The sequence below is a fragment of the Sinocyclocheilus grahami genome, unplaced genomic scaffold, assembly GCF_001515645.1.
Source record: "Sinocyclocheilus grahami isolate Dianchi unplaced genomic scaffold, SAMN03320097.WGS_v1.1 scaffold134.1, whole genome shotgun sequence".
Taxonomy (NCBI): domain Eukaryota; kingdom Metazoa; phylum Chordata; class Actinopteri; order Cypriniformes; family Cyprinidae; genus Sinocyclocheilus; species Sinocyclocheilus grahami.
The window spans coordinates 1,092,079-1,113,853 of record NW_015505313.1 but is presented as its reverse complement, the minus strand read 5'-3'; the positions used below and the strand labels follow the sequence as shown (position 1 = coordinate 1,113,853).

At 38.9% G+C, this 21,775-nt stretch overlaps 1 protein-coding gene across 2 annotated transcripts in view; it reads left to right on the top strand.

Annotated features, from left to right (window-relative positions):
- LOC107590893 (peptide methionine sulfoxide reductase MsrA 1-like) overlaps window positions 1–21,775 on the top strand; it is a 40,846-nt gene that overhangs the window by 5,228 nt on the left and 13,843 nt on the right. For both annotated transcript variants that reach the window (XM_016279837.1, XM_016279838.1), the window contains exons 2-4: window positions 4,641–4,709; window positions 6,848–6,967; window positions 8,548–8,652. In XM_016279837.1, the coding sequence (XP_016135323.1) occupies window positions 4,641–4,709; window positions 6,848–6,967; window positions 8,548–8,652 (294 nt within the window). The remainder of the gene's footprint in view (window positions 1–4,640; window positions 4,710–6,847; window positions 6,968–8,547; window positions 8,653–21,775) is intronic.

Below are 21,775 nucleotides of genomic sequence, written 5' to 3'. Positions count from 1 at the left end.
TGAAAATGTTAGTTGGTACGAAAGAAATTTACACCTGCTCCCTACCATGTGTAAATGGTGCATAAAACATTCAAACGTTCTGTATTCTTTTAGACAAACTGATGACACTGCATTTTTATGAACTATGTATTAGAATGATATTTAACGAGTTAATTTGCCCTGTCTTTTTTTAGTTTTTTACTCTTTAACTTTGGGTAAAATGCAGAGCTCGTCACTGTCCCTTTTTACACAGCCGTCCAATCACAGTGGGGGAGGGGCGGGACAAACATTACATTGACCAACCATGATCATACTTGTACAACACAACAATGGAGAAGTTAATATTGCTGGTTACTGCATTTTTATATTCAGTAATATTCTTCAAAATAAGATACTCGTAACATGTTACTGCCGTGAATATTCCAAATCATAGCAAACAACGCGTCACTCCAGAAAAAAGGAGAAGGGTATAACTGCAGCCTGGAGATCTCCAAATGGGGGCGGGAACTCCAAACCGGGGTGGGAGCTCCAAAATAGGGCGTGGCTTCCTCCCATTGACAGACAGGCACATGACACGCATGCGCAATTTTTTCTCCCAATCCACTTCAGTGCAACGTCCGCCCCACAGCTGATTCTAAAGATTTTATTTGTTGTGTCAATCACAGTGTTTTCTTACACTATGCTACAATAAATGCTAACCCCTAAGCCTACCCCACACCTGACCCTAACCTTAACCAGTGAAATTGACTGCACGGCGGGACTGGCGCTGAATAGCGTGGTAAAGAATGTTGCAGTTCAGGAGATAAACAGTTGATAAGATTATACGATATGAGATCGTTCCGTAACTCCCCAACCGGACCTCACCGAAAAATGGCACCTTTTTAGTTACACCTAGTGTCACTACCCCCTCCTTCGAGCCCTGGGACGCCCCCGTTGGCTAAAACAAAGCAATAGAGTAAAATCTTTCCCCTGCGCTGCGCTGAGACGGCTCGCGGGAGAGCTCGTGGGTGATTCCCGTTTATTAAGCAGAGGTTCAAATTCCGGGCCGAACACCACTGGCCACGAGCTTTGGGCTCTGCTCTCACAGAGAATATTTATTTATATAGCATATTTTATTTTAGATCAATTAGAAACAATGTTTAATTTATAAAGTTTTATTTTGAAATGTAAGTCAATAACAATTGGCCGAAGCCAGAGCCAATGATAAAAGTCTTTGCGCAAAGAGACCCCGCCCCATTTTGGAGGTTCTGCCCACTTTTGGAGTTCGGAGAGCTCGTGGGTGATTCCCGTTTATTAAGCAGAGGTTCAAATTCCGGGCCGAACACCACTGGCCACGAGCTTTGGGCTCTGCTCTCACAGAGAATATTTATTTATATAGCATATTTTATTTTAGATCAATTAGAAACAATGTTTAATTTATAAAGTTTTATTTTGAAATGTAAGTCAATAACAATTGGCCGAAGCCAGAGCCAATGATAAAAGTCTTTGCGCAAAGAGACCCCGCCCCATTTTGGAGGTTCTGCCCACTTTTGGAGTTCACGCCCCATTTTGGAGATCTCCGGTCTGCAGTTATACCTATTTGGAGAAAAGCAGTGCCTCCAAAGCTCTCTCAAGCACCACCAGCTGGTCGTTTTCAGAAGAGCACCAGGCATTATGTCAGCTGGCTAAAAACGCTCTGGTGGACACACGTTAATTTATTAATTTATTGTTAGGCGTATAGCCTATTAGTCTCTTATGCATTTATGCTATATATTGAGTTGAGTCCAAGGATTCCACACCATTCCTAAATACGTAATTTGTGTAGCTGTAATTCATAGGCGGGGAATATGCTAATTGTGAATGAGCATGCATGCGCGCCCTATTAACGAATGATTGGAATTCATTAACATACATACATTTAACTATCAAATCTGACCTTAACGAAGTATTTGTGAATCCGGAGGAGAGTTTTCGGGAAAGTCCGTTTTAGCGTAAATTACTCAGAATTTACTCATATATTTACAAATGTTTCATGAATGAGGCCCATTGTGTGTATATCCCCTGAAATGATGCACATTCTACCCCATTGCCATTTAAAGAGCAAATTCATCTGACCTTGGAGAAGAAAAAGTTCTGTAAAGAGTGACTGCTATTGGTTTTCCATCACCCCCCCACACAGCAGATGCTTTTTATCCAAAGCTACATAGAATACACAAATAGGAGGCTCAGTCCGCCATGAACAGGCTGTAGTTAAGAGCTTTGCTCAAGGGCACAGTGGTGACGAGTAAAACTGTAATCACAGTAGCTCTCCAGATCCTGAGCTTCCCTTTCCTGAGATTGAAACCGTAACCTTTGAGTTAGTAGCCGAGATTCCAAAGCCCTAGATTACAATATACTACTGGCCTTTCACTATAAGTCATGAGCTTTCTGGGTTTTTTTTAAAGAACAAATCTATATTATGGACCCATTTGGGTCATCATGCTGAGCAAAGCCATGTTCATCAGTGCGCCTGTGAACATTTTTATAGAGCTATTGTATAAAACCCATCTTTTTACATCATCAGACCATTCAGAAAGTTGACATTTGTTTGCTTAGGGCTTGAAAATACTGTTTTTCTACAACTGTATCTGTTAGCTTATGTTTTGTCTCGGGCATCAGAATGCTGGAGGTGTTCCACAGATTACGTGCACTATCGTGTAAACTGTAGCAATGAGGAGGGCCAGCCTTCACCATAGCAACCGGAAATGGTTGCTTGGATACAGGTTTGAATAGAAAGTATGGTATGAATGCATCAGCAGTCGCCTCCAGGGGACATACAGGCACTTGAACTTGTCGGTGACTCCAGTATCTCAGCTGATTCAAGCTGACCCAGCATGAGGTGGTGTTGGTGCGGTCCAACAGAAACGGCCTTTAATGTGCAATGTTTAACAAGAACGTGAAGACTGGAGAGACACTTTCATACTGAGATTGCTTTGATTTTTCCTTCATATTCAGAGTCATAAACACAGCAGTTAGGCCTAGATGCAGAATAGACTTTTTCTCCATAATAGATTTATTTATATAGTCCCGCTTGAAGCAAGAGACACAGTTTACCTTCCAGACAATATGGTTAGGTGGTTATGGAATCAGGTGAATCAATATTTCACCCTGCTAGGTATGTTTATAATTGGATTACAAATAGTGAAATAATTTCCAATTGGTTCCAAAGAGTTTGACAATTCTAGATTGCATATCACTGGTGTTGGGTTCAGTTCAGGGTTATCTCTACTAAATCAGAGTTACCAAAGAGTGCAATTCCTTCATATTCAGAGTCATAAACACAGCAGTTAGGCCTAGATGCAGTATAGACTTTTTCTCCATAATAGATTTATTTATATAGTCCCGCTTGAAGCAAGAGACACAGTTTACCTTCAAGACAATATGGTTAGGTGGTTATGGAATCAGGTGAATCAATATTTCACCCTGCTAGGTATGTTTATAATTGGATTACAAATAGTGAAATCATTTCCAATTGGTTCCAAAGAGTTTGACAATTCTAGATTGCATATCATTGGTGTTGGGTTCAGTTCAGGGTTATCTCTACTAAATCAGAGTTACCAAAGATTTAGCAGAGATAACCCTGAACTGAACCCAACACCAGATTTTGTATATCCATAGATTCTGTTTTTATATATACTGAACAAAATGAGATATGCTTGCCCTTGTCAAATGCTATTGCTACAGTGTTCTGGGTTCTTTATTACTCACCTAAGTAAAAAGCGCCCATCTCCAAGTCTCTATTATATTCTAGTTTCTATATATGGCTCAGGTCCCTCCTTCAGTGTGAGTCCATTTATGCTCATCAGAAAAAAAGTCTAATTGCTAATTGCTTAGAAAAGTAATAGCACACCTCTCCTTAGCAAACATAGTGCAGGATATGTTACGTGCCAAAGTTTAATACTTTGCTACGCTAGGCTAACTTTCAGACCAAGCTTTTGCAATTGGTAATAGACAGATTTTCAGTATTAAGGTCTTTATCGTGTATAGTTTAAACTTTAGGGAGATTAAAGGGGGAATGAGGTGCAGATAGCCCTAAATGCACTATTGTGTGTGTTTGTTTGTGGGGCCATGACACATTTCTTCATCCATATGCTAATATCAGTGCACTGTGTGTAAACCACTATCCTTTGCTGCCTGGAGATTTAGGTGGTAAATCACTTCAGTCTTCTTAGCTCTAATCCTCCCCACATCTGTGCCACTTTTCTCTTCCTCTTTACTGCTCTAATACCAGTATGGCACAGTTGGCCTCATCCATCCAACTCGGGAAACATTTTGTTTGTCCATCCTTTTTCACCCATGTGGACTAATCCACTGCAGGTTGTTCCACAGGTCTTTCAGAGAGCTGATGTTGTCTCCTTCCGATGCATTCGTGTCACTAGTAGTTTGTAACCTTCTCTGGATGGTTTAGAGGTGTGTGTGTGTTGGGTGGGGGGAGGTTCAGCAGTGTAATCTGCTAAGTGTCTCCCACTGCAGAAACGGCAGCACTGATTCAGCTTAGCCTGAGCAGACCAGGCAAATCTGCAGTAATCCTCGCCACAGAACCCAGTCTGACAGTCCCACCATCTGGAACAGCGCCACCTCGTGCATGCGTACACCCCATTATTACAGAACATTTATATTGCTGTCTTTCTCTGTTTCTGCAGCAAAGCACGCAGCAAATGGGAACCCCACAGTGGAGCCATTTCCTGATGGCATGGAGATGATCATGTTTGGTGAGTTTGGAAAGGATCATATTCCAGACTTTCTTAGGTACAATTAACGTATTGCTACCACTTGTGTCAGAGTGGTGGCCCATGGGAGATCTGGGTTGAAGTCCAGCCTGTTCCAATCTCATTTCTCCATCTCTCCTCTTGACTTCTTGTTTTCAAGTGCCAATAAAAATGTGGCTAAAGGCTCATTTAAATGAATCAGTTGAAATGTCAATGACTACGTTTACATTGACATCAGTAATCTAATTATTGACCTTATTCGGAATAAGACAATATTATGATTAAGTTGTTTACTTCAGTTGCTTTTGGAATATTCCTTTCATGTTCCCACGCGACGCCATCCGACGACCACTCCAGAATTTCACATATCAGCATATAGTTCGTCTTCGTTATGGTGCCATATACAGTTTGGGGTGTTTCATTTTCAATTTTCCGAAAGCTTCAAATGCAGTTAATTATTTGCCATGCTATATGTGCAAATAGACAACAGACCTGTTGAAGCCATGCTCTTTTGTTTGCCGTCAAATGGTTGACCACTGCCGTGTGTGTATCCTGTCGCAAAATGTGTCAAAAAGTCCTACACAATGGTATGTGATTTAGGTGTGTACATGGGGGTTGAACAACTTCTGATTTTTTAAAGTCGAGTCGAAGCTGGCTAGTCGCTGATGACGTCATTAATGAACAAATAAGTCCGGAGCTGTGACAAACACCTTGTGCACAGCTATGGCATATGACACAGCGCTGTCCACATGGCTATTGCTCCTATTACAGCTAATTTTTATCAGTTCTTTTGTCTTTGGGTCATTCTATTTCTCACAGATTTCTGCTCGTTCTAAATCAGATACAGATAAAGTAGCACAGTAAAAATTACTAATAGTGAGTGACAAACACCTTGTGCACAGCTATGGCATATGACACAGCGCTGTCCACATGGCTATTGCTCCTATTACAGCTAATTTTTATCAGTTCTTTTGTCTTTGGGTCGTTCTATTTCTCACAGATTTCTGCTCGTTCTAAATCAGATACAGATAAAGTAGCACAGTAAAAATTACTAATAGTGAGAATTAATTCTACCTGGCAGCGTCTCTCTACTAGTAGTGAAGCTGTGGGATTTAGTTATTAAGAAATATATGCTTGAACTTTTCAGTTTCTAAGCTATTTTAAATCACAGAACAGTGTTGACAATACATTTCCGCGCTGAATGATTCTGTGCATGTGCGACGTGTGCGTGATGTACGAGCTTCTGCCTGTAGCCTACGTGTGTGCGTTACAGTGCAGCAGCGCATTAGATTAGAACGGCGATTAACTTACCTGTACCATACGCTGTTTAAAACGTGCATTCTCCTGTTCAATTTCGAGCATCCAGTAATATAATCATTGATCAATGATTACTTTGAATATGACTTCACAAATTTCTGTTTACAGGTAGATTGTTAATCAGAGTATTGTCTTAATCATGTTAAAATGGGAATATTGTTGTCCATGTAAACGTACCTTAGAGTGTCTAAACATAGTAGTTCTGTTCCAAGACCTAGCGAGCTGCCTACATAGACAACTACCTAGCATCCTAACTGAAATTGCTCACCAAGGCTGCATTTGATCAAAACACAATAATATTACAATTTAAAATAAGTTTTTCTCTTTTTTAATCTATTTTAAAATGTAGTTTATTCCTGTGCATTTTCACCAGACATTATTCTTCATTGTCACATGATTCTTCAGACATCATTCTAATATGCTATGCATTCTGTTTTGGTGTTTAAGAAACATTTCTTAATACAAAATCAGTGTTATATCAGTTGTGTTTTGTGGAAACCACAAATCAACTTTATCACTGAGCTTTTCAAATTGTGGGTCTGTCTTGTTTTGCATAGATTATGAGTTTTGGGGAAAGCTTTTGTTTTGAGAGGGTCACAGAGTATCAACAGGGTCTGAATTAGATTTTTTTTTAGTATGTAAAAATATATTAATCAGCAGAAGCATTAAAGATGTCAAACTGACGTAGTTAGGAAGGGCTTTGTGGAAGAAGCAAAAAGGACATTTTGTTAAAATTTCTGCCTGTGTTGTGTGATTTATCTGCAAAAGATTAAATTTTTCTTCTTATTACTGTTATTTGATGTCTCTGTCCCATTTCCTTTCAGGAATGGGCTGTTTTTGGGGAGCAGAGAGGCGCTTCTGGAGGATTCCTGGTGTGTTCTCTACACAAGTGGGCTACGCTGGGGGCTTCACACCTAACCCTACCTACCATGAAGTGTGTTCAGGTTAGTCCCAGCCACACAAACACAGCCAATCAAATACAGATATGCATGTAGACACATGCCCAAATACATTTTCCCCACTTCCTTTTCACTGCTGCATGCTTGTTCACCTCCCATATCAAAGAGGTCTCTGATGACGATTTTTCCCAACCGTAAGTCACAAACACTAGAGCAGCAGCAGCTTCACTGCACCCAGATTAGTGCTTCACTGCAGCCGTCACCAAAACATTCCCTTCATCTGCAGTGAACTACCCAGAGTGCACTACTCTCTCCCAGATCCGCAGCCCGTCCCCCCTTCCTCTGTATGACCTACTTGTAGCCAGACAGTTCAGAAGAGATGAGATGGAGGGAGGGATGCAGCTGTGATGTTGCAGTTTCTGAACTGGTCCCAGTGAGAAGGTTCTGACTGCAGCTCTGCAGAGGGGTTCTCTCTCCAAACACACACACAGGCTCTTTTAAGTGTGTAGTGTGGAGAAGACTTGCGGCTGTCAGAATTGCGTTGGGTGTTGGGGTTAATATGTAGACAGGCTTTGTTATTTGTAAGAGTAGCAAATGCATATGCAGATACAATTTTACACAATTGCTTATGAAAGGTTTCGTCTTTGAGTACAAGTTAAAAGTTTGGACACATTTGACAGAATGGTTCCTATGATCTGAAAACCTTTTAAACTTTATGCTTAAATGATTAAATCTAGTTTTGTATTTAATTTTAAATTGTGCCTGCGTTTTGTGGCTGAAATCGTTCGTGAATTTCTTTACAAAACCATTTTAAATGTTTAAGCCTTTGTGGGCACTACTCCAGTATAGTTTAACATCATCCCAGCATGCACCTGATAAAGTTGGATGAGAGAAGTGTATCTTCATCATAACCACATGAAACCGACAAACACATACACTTAAACTACAGTTCAAAAGACAGTAGGTTTTTCATTTTTTGAAAGAAGTCTCTTACGTTCATGAAGGCTGCATTTAGTTGATCAAAAATACAGTAAAACAGTAATATTGTGAAATATTATTACAATTAAAAAATCTGTTCTCTATTTGATTTTATTTTCAAATGTAATTTATTCCTGTGAAGGCAACAATGAATTTTCAGCAGCCATGATTACACCAGTCTTCAGTGTGACATGATCCTTCAGAAATCATTGTTATATGCTGTTTGGTGCTCAAAAAACATTTATTAATATTTTTTAGTATTTGATGAATAGAAAGTTCAAAAGAACAGCATTTATTTGAAATAGAAATCCTTTGTAACAATATATACATGTTTTAACGGTCATTTTTTTAAATCAATTTAATGCATCATTGCTGAATAAAAGTGTATGTGTTGCTATTGCTACATTCATGAGGTTGGTAATATTGCTAAAAATAATTGTAAATATTTTCAAAAAACAGTATTTTAATAATATTTAAACATGTTTTACAATATTTGAACAACAACTTGATATCTGAGTAAAAGATTCATTAAAATCCTTAATGTTCCTTTTCTAATGCCTGAGTTTAATGTATGCTGCAAAATCACAGAACTTTTGAACAGCTCTATTTGTGCATGATCTAATTTCGTTTTGTGCTGTTCTCTCCAGGTTTAACAGGGCACACGGAAGTACTGCGAGTGGTCTTCTCTCCTAAAGACGTCAGCTTAGAGAAACTTCTCAAAGTCTTCTGGGAAAGCCATGACCCCACTCAAGGTAAACAAACACACCTATTCCCTCACATCTACACACATGCACTCACACAGATGTCCATAGAAAGACCCCTGGGTGCGAGGTGCAGTGGCCCAAAAGCAAACAGCCTCATGAGGTTAAAACACGGCTGCATCTGTGTGTTCACGCTGCTCTGTGCATGTGTGTGTGTGTGTGCTGGATGGTCAGGATGATCTCGCAGGAATTGGAACAGCCTCAGAAAGGCTATGTTAATGTGTCTGAGACCAATTCAGCCATGAGAGGAAAAGAGACATCGCGTATGTGTGTGCATTAGTGCAAGCGTCACCTATTCCTCCAGTCCACTAGAAACAGAACCAATACTGAACACACAGCTGATATTTGCTTACAGATATATCTGTGCTGTCCTTCAGGTCATTTGAGAATAAATCAACCTTGCTGTCTGCCTGCAATCCAGCACTAAGCTTGAGAAACACAGAAGAAAAATTACAGAAAAATTAATTCACTCCATTCAGTTAATTGTTTGAGCTGAGGTGTGTTTTTGATCCCAGATATGTCTGTCTACCTGTCTCTCTCTCTCTCTCTCTATCCTACTATCTTCCCTTTGTCCCTCTGTTTCTTATTCAGACTGTCTATCTATCTACCTACCTATCCTTCTTTCTCTCAGTTTGTCATTCCAACTGTCTCTCTGTCTCTCTATCTATCTATCTATCTATCTATCTATCTATCTATCTATCTATCTATCTATCTATCTATCTATCTATCTATCTATCTATCTATCTATCTATCTATCTGTGGCTCTGTCTCTCTATCCTACTATCTACCCTCTGTTTCTTATTTAGACTGTTTGTCTATCTATCTGCCTATCTATCCTTCTGTCTCTCAGTTTACCAACTGTCTGTCTGTCTATCCCTCTGTCCCTCTGTTTGTTATTCGCTGTTTGTCTATCTCTCTGCCTATACACATATCGATACTTCTGTCTCTCAATTTCTCATTCCAACTGTCTGTCTGTCTGTCTATCTATCTATCATCTATCTGTGTATCCTTCTGTCTCTCTGTTCATCATTCTGACTGTCTGTCTGTCCATCAGTCTGTCTGTCTATCAGTGGCGGCTGGTCGGGGGAGGCACAGCTTCCCCAAAATTTTGAGGTGAAAATGGGAGGAGGACGATTTAATGTTAATAAAATTCACAATTCATTTCAGTCTCAGAATGTGTATTTTTTGTTTGTAATTTCACAGTTGTAATACCATAACGTGAAAGCGCCGCTTTTCTATCGTGAATATGCCGAATCTACTGATGTAATTGCAACCGCTAAAGATAGAGAAGGGTAGGTGGAGGACGGGGGAGAGCTGAGCTCCGTGCCTCCGTTGGTAAAACAAATTAGCCAATCAGCATCGAGTGTTCACTTTCAGCGCTGAGGAGTGTTGCGAAAAGAAACCTCGCAAGGGAGGCTAGCCTCCCTTCTGATATCAACCAATCATCAAAGAGACGTAAATTACGTGATATTAGTTTGAACGTCTCCCGCTGCGCTGATAATGTAAAAAGTACTTATGATGAGTTGCGATATTTAATATTTGATTGCCAACAGATTTACCAAGCTGTCATTCAAACAGTATATATACAAATTTAGGGAAAACAGCCTAAGCTGGATATAGGCTACCGCAGTCGGCTTAATTAAATGGCGCAACAGGAAGCTCTCTTTTAACACAGACTTTTAAGAAGGGATGGGTGTTTGCTTCAAGTGATAGGCTGGGTAAGTGAAGTTATATTAACTTGCTGTATGTATGTCGTTTTCTTTGTTTTCTGACTAAAAGCAACCAAAAAGCCATTTTAAAGTGGTTAAGCAAATAATAATAATAATAATAATCGGCAGGGATCCCAGACCAATACAATTAGTGCGCCTCCTCTATTTTAAAACCCACGAGCCGCCACTGCTGTCTATCTGTCTGATGTAACCGTGTGGCTGCAGCATGAAGCTGTTGTTTGGCTCTCTGTGTTCAGTCACCCTGAAACAAAGAGAGAAGAGAGGAAGAGACACTCCTCTGAAACATTCATAAAGCCTGACCCCGAGGACCTGAAGTGCACACACACAACTCTTCAGCTCTCCTTAGTCAGCTGGACTGTGGGACTACAGTCTCTGCTTTAATACTTTATATGACATCTATGGTTCGTTCAGTAAGACCCTCTAATAACTTCTTGTTTGTATGTTTTCCTCCTGGAACGTGTACAAATTCCCTTTGGGGATCAGTAATGCATGTCTGTATATCTTCCAGTTGACAATACGCCCCTAAAACCTGAGTCAGAGCGCGGTTTAAGGATGGCAGAGTCATTTTCTTTTAATCTTTCATGTGTCAAATAATCGGTTTGAGCTGACATGATTACCCTATGTGTTCGGTTCTGTGCCAGCTGTCTAATTCACATCATGTTCTGAAGGTGTCTGAACTGAAAAAGTCACCCGGGACACCGTCACCCTGTCAGCCAGAATGCCCCAGAAAGTAAAGAGCAGAATATTACTCATAGGAGCCAGGGTTAGTTGTCAGAAATGGCCTTCAAATGTGATTAAACATCTAACTTGCTCTGTTTTCTTTTACCTAGAAGAATGCAAGGTATGTGCAGATATATATTTTCAAAATTGACTAGTCTATGGGTTATCTGAACAACTGATTGACTAGCTGATCTTAAAGGGGTAGTTCACTGAAAAATTTAAGTCTGTCATCATTTACTCTGCAGAACACAAAAGAAGATATTTTGAAGAACGTTGGGGTCCAAACCAAGGATATTATAGTTTTGAATTTTTAAATTAGTTTTTATTTTAATATCGTTTTCAAATTTCCTATAATTTCAGTTTAGTTTTAGTTAGTTTCATTAATGGTTTTGTTAGTTTTATTTTATTTTTTATTTTGTGAACACATTTCTATTTAGTTTTTATATATTTTAGTTTTAGTTATTATAGTTTAGCAGAGTTAATGGAACACTTCCAGTGTAGACCAAAGCAAGACATTTAATTTGAGCAAAGTTGAATGTTTGCACAGTTTACAGTTAACTCTTGTGCAAACCATTAAATCAATTTTTACAATTGAACAAAAACCAAAAAATGCAACGTATATGTATACAATTTATTCATTCATATTCATGTTCATATTCATTCATATTAAAGATGTAATCTTGTTAAACATGCCAGTAGTTTACAAACAACAAGCTAATCAAGGTTTTCAGAGTTACTAGAAAGCTACAGGCAGTTGAGTTTTTATTCTGCAGGACAATGACCCTCCAGTGCTGGATTTGAGAAAACCTGTTCTTTGTAATCGTCATTGAAACTCTGTAAACTTTATTTTTGTCCATCTGTGTTTTCAATGCATTCATTTGTTGGATCTTTTGCACAGACGAGCCACCGGTGCACACTACTGTATGTCTCGTCTCTCCCTCTATGAACGTACACAGTAAGAAGAAACAATCTAAAATGCTTTGAAATTTCATACTACTCAAAACTAAATGCGATATGGTGATTTAAATTATGTTTGCACTTTACTTTGACGAGCCGCTCCAGATGAGCAACGCAATCGATCCCAGTTCTAAAGCTACACAGGACACGGCAAGCGGTGAAAACACAGCGCCCGGCCCTTTCTCTCATTTTGGATGCGTTTTGTACAGTCATGGACTCAAGGCCGACGTTGCCATAGTAATCGTAAAAGCGTGACAAAATGACTATTCACTAAAGTCAGCTCATCCAAAACAATTTAGTTAACTCACTCTCATGTTGTTCTCGCACGTCGAGCACGCTTTTAAACGTCTGTGCGCTGAATGGGTGTGCATTATTATTATTTCCCATTTCATATTTTATAGTTATTTCCGATTACATTTCCAGTGTCTTGTTTATTAAATGCAAAAAGGCATTCTCTGAATAGAATAGCCGCTTAGGACTCAGGTGCATGAAGCCTCTACAGGTATTTCCCTAAACAACCATAGGTCAGATTTTGTGGCACAGAATGAGAGCTTATTAAATCATGAACACGATTATTTATTTTTGCTAAATATTATTTTATTTTAGTTAGTTTTTCAGTTACTGTTGTTAGTTTCGTTTAGTTTTAGTTTTTCACTTATTTAGACATTTTTAATTTTATTTCAGTTTACGAAAATATTTTTTAACCAATAGTTTTAGTCTTAGTTTCAGTTTTCGTTTACGAAAATAACCTTGGTCCAAACAATATTAACTTTTATTTTGTCTAAATATTTTCTTTTGTGTTCCACAGAATAAAAAATATGGATTTGGATCAATGTGAGATTGAGTAAATGATGATACAATTAATTTTTTTAATAAACAATCCTTTTTATATTTTGTATAATTAGACTGGCTTAGGATTATGTCTACCCAACCCGATCTGATGTGTTTCTAGGGGGGGTATTTGCATAAGATCCATTCTTGCGTTAGAAAACAGGTAGACAGAGTGCAATAGAATGGAACACAAAGCAGAGGTCTCAAGACACGTTTTTTAAAGCTGAAGCATTTTTAACTTGACACTTCATCTTAAAAAGGTTTTGTATACATAGACCAGGTTTAAAAAAAATAGTGTAGACTGCAAGCAAGAACTTGCAGCCTTTTATTGTGATAAATTATAGATGGGCAACAACATACAGGCTAAAAAATATAACCTTTTACTGCACAAAACTATCATAGTCCTCCCAAAAGGCCTACAACCCTTTCTCTCATTTTGGATGCGTTTTGTACAGTCAAGGCAGTCATGGACTCAAGGCCGACGTTGCCATAGTAATCGTAAAAGCGTGACAAAATGACTATTCACTAAAGTCAGCTCATCCAAAACAATTTAGTTAACTCACTCTCATGTTGTTCTCGCACGTCGAGCACGCTTTTAAACGTCTGTGCGCTGAATGGGTGTGCATTATTATTATTTCCCATTTCATATTTTATAGTTATTTCCGATTACATTTCCAGTGTCTTGTTTATTAAATGCAAAAAGGCATTCTCTGAATAGAATAGCCGCTTAGGACTCAGGTGCATGAAGCCTCTACAGGTATTTCCCTAAACAACCATAGGTCAGATTTTGTGGCACAGAATGAGAGCTTATTAAATCATGAACACGATTATTTATTTTTGCTAAATATTATTTTATTTTAGTTAGTTTTTCAGTTACTGTTGTTAGTTTCGTTTAGTTTTAGTTTTTCACTTATTTAGACATTTTTAATTTTATTTCAGTTTACGAAAATATTTTTTAACCAATAGTTTTAGTCTTAGTTTCAGTTTTCGTTTACGAAAATAACCTTGGTCCAAACAATATTAACTTTTATTTTGTCTAAATATTTTCTTTTGTGTTCCACAGAATAAAAAATATGGATTTGGATCAATGTGAGATTGAGTAAATGATGATACAATTAATTTTTTTAATAAACAATCCTTTTTATATTTTGTATAATTAGACTGGCTTAGGATGATGTCTACCCAACCCGATCTGATGTGTTTCTAGGGGGGGGTGTTGCATAAGATCCATTCTTGCGTTAGAAAACAGGTAGACAGAGTGCAATAGAATGGAACACAAAGCAGAGGTCTCAAGACACGTTTTTTAAAGCTGAAGCATTTTTAACTTGACACTTCATCTTAAAAAGGTTTTGTATACATAGACCAGGTTTAAAAAAAATAGTGTAGACTGCAAGCAAGAACTTGCAGCCTTTTATTGTGATAAATTATAGATGGGCAACAACATACAGGCTAAAAAATATAACCTTTTACTGCACAAAACTATCATAGTCCTCCCAAAAGGCCTACAAATTACGTATAATAAGAGACTTTGCTCAGAACAGATTTAATGATCAGAACAAACTATTTGAAGTCTGACTGTAATTGTCTGGAAATGTATTGTTGAAGCAGTGGTTCTTTGAAAAGTATCCGTTTAGATATGAGAGTGTTTTAGCAAGTTCTACCCAAAAAATACTTTAGAGCTTGACATAACAACAATAATGACATGAAATGGACATGAATTTTTAGGATTTGATTCACTTTCGAGATTTTTTTTCAGGTAAAAAAATCACAACTTTTGAAATTCCCTCATATATCCCAAGTGGGCCCCAAACCCTTAGTTGAGAAACACATATACAGACAGACTAGTCTGACCATCATGACCCATCTATAATAAACACACACATACTCTTATAGAATCAAGTGAGAACATGTCTTCTGAATGTATGAAACTTGCTCACCTGTATCGACATTTAAATGTGCACTAGGTAAGATTTAAGCAACATTCCTCCATGTTCCGTTTGGCATTTTTAGGTTGTGTTTCATGACCCTGCAGGAGTTTGGGTAGAGAAGCATGATGAAGAGCATGGCCCATGTGCGTGACAGAAGCGTCAGATTGTGTTTTTTGGCGCGGAGCACGGGCCGCTGCACTGCGATTGGCTACCGAGAATCGGGAACGTCTCTGTAGGCTGTTCATCCATGCATGCTTAACGCACACTCCATTTGTCCGTACCCAAACGCTCACGCTGAATCAACTATGAATCTGTGCATGTGTGTGTTCGTCATTGCTTTGAATCACGGGAAAGTACAGTATGAAACCGCAAGTGTGTAAGGTTTCATAGGCTGCATACGTGCACGCTTGTTTCCGTCACACACAGAGACCTGTCTATTCAGCTGCTGTCTCACAGTTCAAAGGGTTCTGCTTTCAGCAGCATGATTTCCGAATTGTCCAATCAGGGCTGGGATAGCAACATCCACAGCCAATCAAACGCTCCCAGCACGCTCCTCTTCGTACCCCCGTCTCATACCCAGCAACACTTGCTCTGGCAGAGTCTTTAGGTCATGGTATTGCAAACGTGCGGTAGCTTCCCTATACCCTACGTTCGTTTTCTAAAAATATAGGGTGTATTTCTTACCGTCATGCTTCATCTTTGGCTGTGCTGACAAAGATAGTACAGGAAGCCGAGGGTGGAGAGAGACGAGTCTGGAAAATTGGGTTCCTGGATAGATTTGACGAACAGGAAATGACTGAAGCTAGTGTAACAATTCTATCGCCTGTGGCAAACCGTAGAGCAGAGAAGTGCAGTGCGGGCACACACGAGAGAGAAACGCGCACATGTATGCTTGATCGCCTCAGCAGTTTGTTACTTCCTTGTTTAAGAAAGACCCCCCTCCTTTCCTCCCCTTTCCCAGCGGACCCCAGGGCTCTGAGTCTGTCAACAGGATAACAACATTTTATCTTCTCTGTTCTCCTCTCCTCTCCTCCCCCATCCCTGGCTCCTTCTCTCCTCCATCCCTCGCTCCCCCTCACCCATCATCCCATCAGCTTTTCCGCAGTGACTCCTCATTCTTACCCTCTGCTTTTATCTCTTAGTCACTTTCTTCGTTCCGCCTTCCCGTGCTCCCTCATTCCGCTAACAATGAAAGGCAAGAGGGCGGGTTTCTCTCCTCCTTTGTCCTCATTTTTCTGTCTTGCCACTTTCATCTTTTATAGTGTCATGTTTTTTTCTTGATTTGCAGTATTTATGTAGCTGCTGCGTCAGAGAGATTCTTTAACGCAGGCTTCATGGGGGAGAGACAAGATGGCTGATGCAGGTGCTCGTCGTGTCTTTCAAACGTAGCGGTTGATCTACAATCCCCTAGGCCTGTAAACGTTAAATCCAGTTTTCCACCTGCTTTTGGTGTGACTGACACCTTTGCTGTGTATATTAAGCCCTGAAAAGCTAAACATCGATGCACAAGCTAATTACGTACCCAAACTGTTTGCTGGATCGCTATAATTACTCAGCAACACTCTTGATTTGTTGTTGAAAACAAAGGTTATTGGGTTCACGAACACCATTTTGTGCACAAGCCACCAAATGGGACAAAAAGAAAAGACTGCTTCTAAATTAAGATCCCCCCCTCGTCTTTTTGGGGTTCAGTTTGCAATGGGCACGTGCCTCTCGGGGGGTGACCTCGACCCCAGTCCCTCCCGAATGAGGGGGGCTCATTACAGTTTGTCAATCAACTACAGGGGGAGGGGCCGACAGAGGTCATTTATGGAGAGTAGATGAGAAACGGTTGAAGAAATGCTTCTTTTTGATGAAAAGGGGGTGAATATGCTGGAAGAAAACATTAGTTTGTTGAGGAAATAAAGTAACAGAGCTTATTTTTCCGGCATATTGGACCAACTTGGATGCTTTGTTGAAGGTGCACACTGTATTTTATCCCAGTATTATGTTTTATTTTACATAAACTAAAAACTTAAAAAGTCTGGGGTTAGTAATTTATTTATTTTTTTGTGTTATTTATTTTTTGAAAAACGGTTGAAGAAATGCTTCTTTTTGATGAAAAGGGGGTGAATATGCTGGAAGAAAACATTAGTTTGTTGAGGAAATAAAGTAACGGAGCTTATTTTTCCGGCATATTGGACCAACTTGGATGCTTTGTTGAAGGTGCACACTGTATTTTATCCCAGTATTATGTTTTATTTTACATAAACTAAAAACTTAAAAAGTCTGGGGTTAGTAATTTATTTATTTTTTTGTGTTATTTATTTTTTGAAAGAAAGAAATTAATACTTTTATTTAGCAAGGATGCATTAAATTGATCAAAAGTGACAGTAAAAGTAAAAAACCTTTTTCAAATACATGCTGTTCTTTTGAACTTTCTGCTCACAGGAATAAATTATGTTTTTAAATAAGTAAAAATAGAAAACTGTTATTTTAAATTGTAGTAATATTTCACAATATAACTGTTAAAATATTACTGTATTTTTCATCAAATAAATGCAGCCTTGGTAAACATACTCTAAGAAAATAATACAAATCACTGGGGTACCCTTTCAAAAGGTAATACTAGATACTAAAATGTATCATTATGGTACTAATATGAACCCATTAGAAGTAAATAAGGTACAAATATATACCGTTTGAAAGGGTACCACCCCTGTTCCACACTGCTAGTCTAAAGATAATCTGTTTGCCTTTAAAATTATAGTACAATGAATGGCAAGACAGAAACTTTAGGGAGAGAGAACAGGACTGAGATCTGGATTCAAACCTGCATCCCTGCAAGCATAATGGCTCTTACTGTCATGAACATTTGCACTATCCACTAGGGATGGGAAGATTCCCCGATTCGCACGGTGCATCGGCATAAAAATGTAACGATGCGATGCATCGGTTTAAAAAGTGTGCGGATACAAGTTATCGTAACATTAAATATATGTTATCGGATACAAGTTGGCATTTATATCGCGATGCATCGTTTCTAACATGTTTGCATCGGTAAAATCTGATTTATTTATATAAAATTACTAGTGGATGCGCTATACTTTTATTATTTGGAAAGTGACCAATAATCTGTGACCAATATTTTATATGTAGATTGATTTCTCTTCTCTAAACTGTTTCTCAAGCGTGCTCTCTCATCACCGCTGCTGCTGCGTGAATATGACACATCACAACACTACGGAGACCCAAGGAAAAGTGGGGATTAAAGTCCAAAACCTGATCGATCCACCATGACAAACAGTGAATATATCTGTGCTGTTTAATGCATTTGAGACGTTGTGTTATCCTCAGTGCATAACTGACATGTCACAGTTATATTTTTCATCTGTAAATGTCACAAAGTCACGCAAATATATCCATTTTTCTGTCAGGAGTGGGCGAGGCTTACACGATGCACGCTTAACAGACAGAGTGCAATCGAATTGACTCACAATAATAAATAAACGTTTTGCTAAAATATTTGTTGTTGGACATTAAATGTGTCTTTTGTAGAATTTTAAACCTACATATGAGTGTATTTTTATGATAGCAGTAACTGTGAAGGGACTTGTAATTAAATCAAATGTAAGCTAATACAGTACTAATTAATAAGCTCAGATGAGTTAATGTGTGTTTCTTATACCAGTTAAAATATAGTAATTTTCTTTATTATTTATTTTAATTTTTAATTCAGTGATTTTAACTTTTAATTTAGTTATTTTAATGCTTTAAAGAGCAATTTTAGATTGTAATGTTCTAGTGTTTTGCTTTTTGCTATCTGTTCTGCAAACTATAAAAGGTACAGCTGTATTAAAACCAGAGAGAAAGGCTGCATGGCTAGAAACTGTAAAAAAAAAAAAAGTCAAATAATAGTATGGTAGAGAGTAGCAATATCATTGGGTTCCTATTGGTCAGTGTTAGAGGAACTCCGCTTAATCTGACAGTTAGCCTGCTTTAGACCAGGTTAGTTTCCCAGCATAAGTTGCCACAGTGACTGAGGTTAATCTGTTAAGTTTGCTTTATGGAACCAAATAATTTGACAATGAGTCAAACTAACTGAAATAAGCCTGGCTTATTTGGTAAACGTGTTATGTGAAACGGGCCTCGAGGCATTAAAAGTGATCATATTTTCTCCATTGAATCGAATCGGATCGCACTGCATCGTAACGGGTGAATCGTATCGCATCGGTAGCTGCTTCATATGTATTGTTAATGTATCATTTCGTTGGCTACGCATCAAGATGCATATCGTATCGGCCTGAGTCATGAGATGCACATCCCTACTATTCACTGTGCCATGGCTTCGACACTTTGGTTTTGTTTTAAATTTTTTGCCATTAGGTCTGAATACCAACAGCAACAATTTATGTTTGCCACAGATCATTTTACAATTACTGATCTAGTTTTACAGTAATTTATAGAATGTCTTTTCTGCAAGAAATTTTCCAGAAGTTGATATGATTCTTTAGGGTCTTAATGAAAAGTCTATAACATACTTTGGTTACCATTTCTCACTGGTAGTGTAAAAAACACCCTTGTTGCCTTGTCAAAATCAGCTCTGCAGAAATCAACCCGTTTTCTGCATGTTGCTTTAAATGCTAATGAGCTCTGCTGACTCCACCCTTTCTCTTCTGTGGGGTGACAAACCGGGCTCTGAGAGAGTGTTTACTTGTTTAAAAACCCTTATACTCACTTCTGCTGTAAGTGAAGCTGCATAAACATAAACTGACATAAACGCGCAAATATAAACTCATTTAGGTATCGGGGGCGCATTCCCTTCACAAACAAAAGTAATCCACTGCGTCTTCAGCAGCTCTGATGTCGGGAGTAAATGACGACTGCTATGTTCATTATTACATCCAAGAACAGAACACCTCAATTGCTATGGAGCCATTCTTGTCTACATCTGCTCCAGCATCGAATCAGTGGTGGTCAGACTGTTACAGCTCACTCAGGGTGGGTCTAAGGTAAGACGGCTGTGTAAATCAACAATCGTGGGAGCGGCCTTCGTCCGTGTGATGTCACACAGACAAGAAGCTGAGAACAGCCTGATTTGAAAAAGGGCAGGGGCGTAAATTTCATCTAACAGTAGGGGGGGGACAATAAACATGCAATTTCTCAAGAGCAATTTTTGAAGGGGACACGAATAAACAAATAGCACAGCTAAATTTGTACTCGTAAGGAAAAGTTTACACAGAAGAAAGCCTTATTACTATTAGTGTAACAGGGAGACCATGTCAAATTAGACAACTTCAAGCTGTTGTGGTCGCACCGTGACAGCGGTCGTGTCCATTGTAGACATTACTATCCGTCAAGCAGGTAACGTTATTCTTGCTAACATGGCGGACTCATCGGGAAAAAAATTGGCATCCTCTGTATTAAAGAGAAAATAATCACTTCATCCAATGTTTAAAGGGGTCATATGATGAGATTTCAAGTTTTCCTTTCTTTTTGGAGTGTTACAAGCTGATTGTGCATAGATAAGATCCCTGAAGTTGCAAAGACTAAAGTCTCAAACCAAAGAGATATTCTTTATCAAAGTTAAGACTCTGCCACGCCCTCTAAAACTGTTCGTTCTAACACGCCCCCACATATCTACGTCACTATGTGGAAATATTAGCATAATGCCGCCTAAATGTGCATGCAAAGAAAGAAGGCATGGTTTCAGTAACCGCGGTTAGTGTTGAAGCAGCCATGTCAGGGAGACGCTGTGTGTTTCCAGGCGAAAGCAAAAGCACTTTATTTGGCCTTCCGAAAGTAGATGCATTTAGGAATCTTTAAGATTACTTACAACAGAACAGCAATGCATTTTATGGACGACCGTTTCGTGAACCTAGGAGAGGAGGTAATTCTGACTTTGCTATGACAATCTGGCGCATCTGAATCAGCTACTGTTTTGTTATTAGTTTAAGTATTTACTATTGACTGTTCAAATGCAGAGTTTTGCGCATCGTGTGCGTGTGTGTGTGAGAGAGAGAGAGAAAGAGACAGGGTCACATCACAGTGGAGTCTTAACCGTGGCTTGTGTACTGCAAACACATACCAGCTTCATCACTGTGTCTGTCACGCGACTCTGTTTCCCTTTCGGGCTTGAACTGATGGTAAAACTAATGACAATTATTTACATTTATTTTGAAAGATGAAGCTCGGGATTATGGAAAGGGGCATTACATTTCCGACGAGTGCTTGCGGTGTTCGGCCAATCACAATGCACTGGGTCAGCTGGCCAATCAGAGCAGGCTGCGCTTGTCGGAAGGAGGGACTTTGTAGAAAATAAAGCGTTTGAGAGAGGCGGGGCATAGAGGACCTACAATAATGTACAGTATTTGAAAAATAATGTGTTTTTTGAACATTAAAGGATGTCAACATATTTTGTTACACCAAATAATGATCTTTAAAAAAGCATCATATGACCCCTTTAAGTGAATAAAATAGCCTTGACAGCCTTGGAGTTCCACAACTATTGACTCGCTCACCGGACTTGTGTGTGTGTAGTAGTAGTGTTGCTTTCGTCAACGAAAATTATGACTAAATATAGTCGTCAACGAACCTGTATCACGTGACGAAAACGAGACGAGACGAAAATGCTGGTCATGTGACGATGACGATAATTAAATGTACAATGCAATATCGTTGACAAATAAAAACGAGACGAAATGTGGCTTGCAAAATAAAAACTATGCTAAAATGTCTCTTCATTTTCGTTGACCAAAACGAGATGAAACGAAATGTTATAACGTTATTTCGTCTCGTTATTATTATTATTTTGCAGTATTTCTGTTTCCTGTGTCTCGCTTCAGGGGCTGCATCAGGTCGCACTGCGCAGACACAGGCGACGTCACTTCCTCAAGCCCCACTTGCGGAATTATTTAGAACAGTGTTTTCCAACCGGGGTCTGTCGAGAGCAGGGGTGCCGTGTAAAAA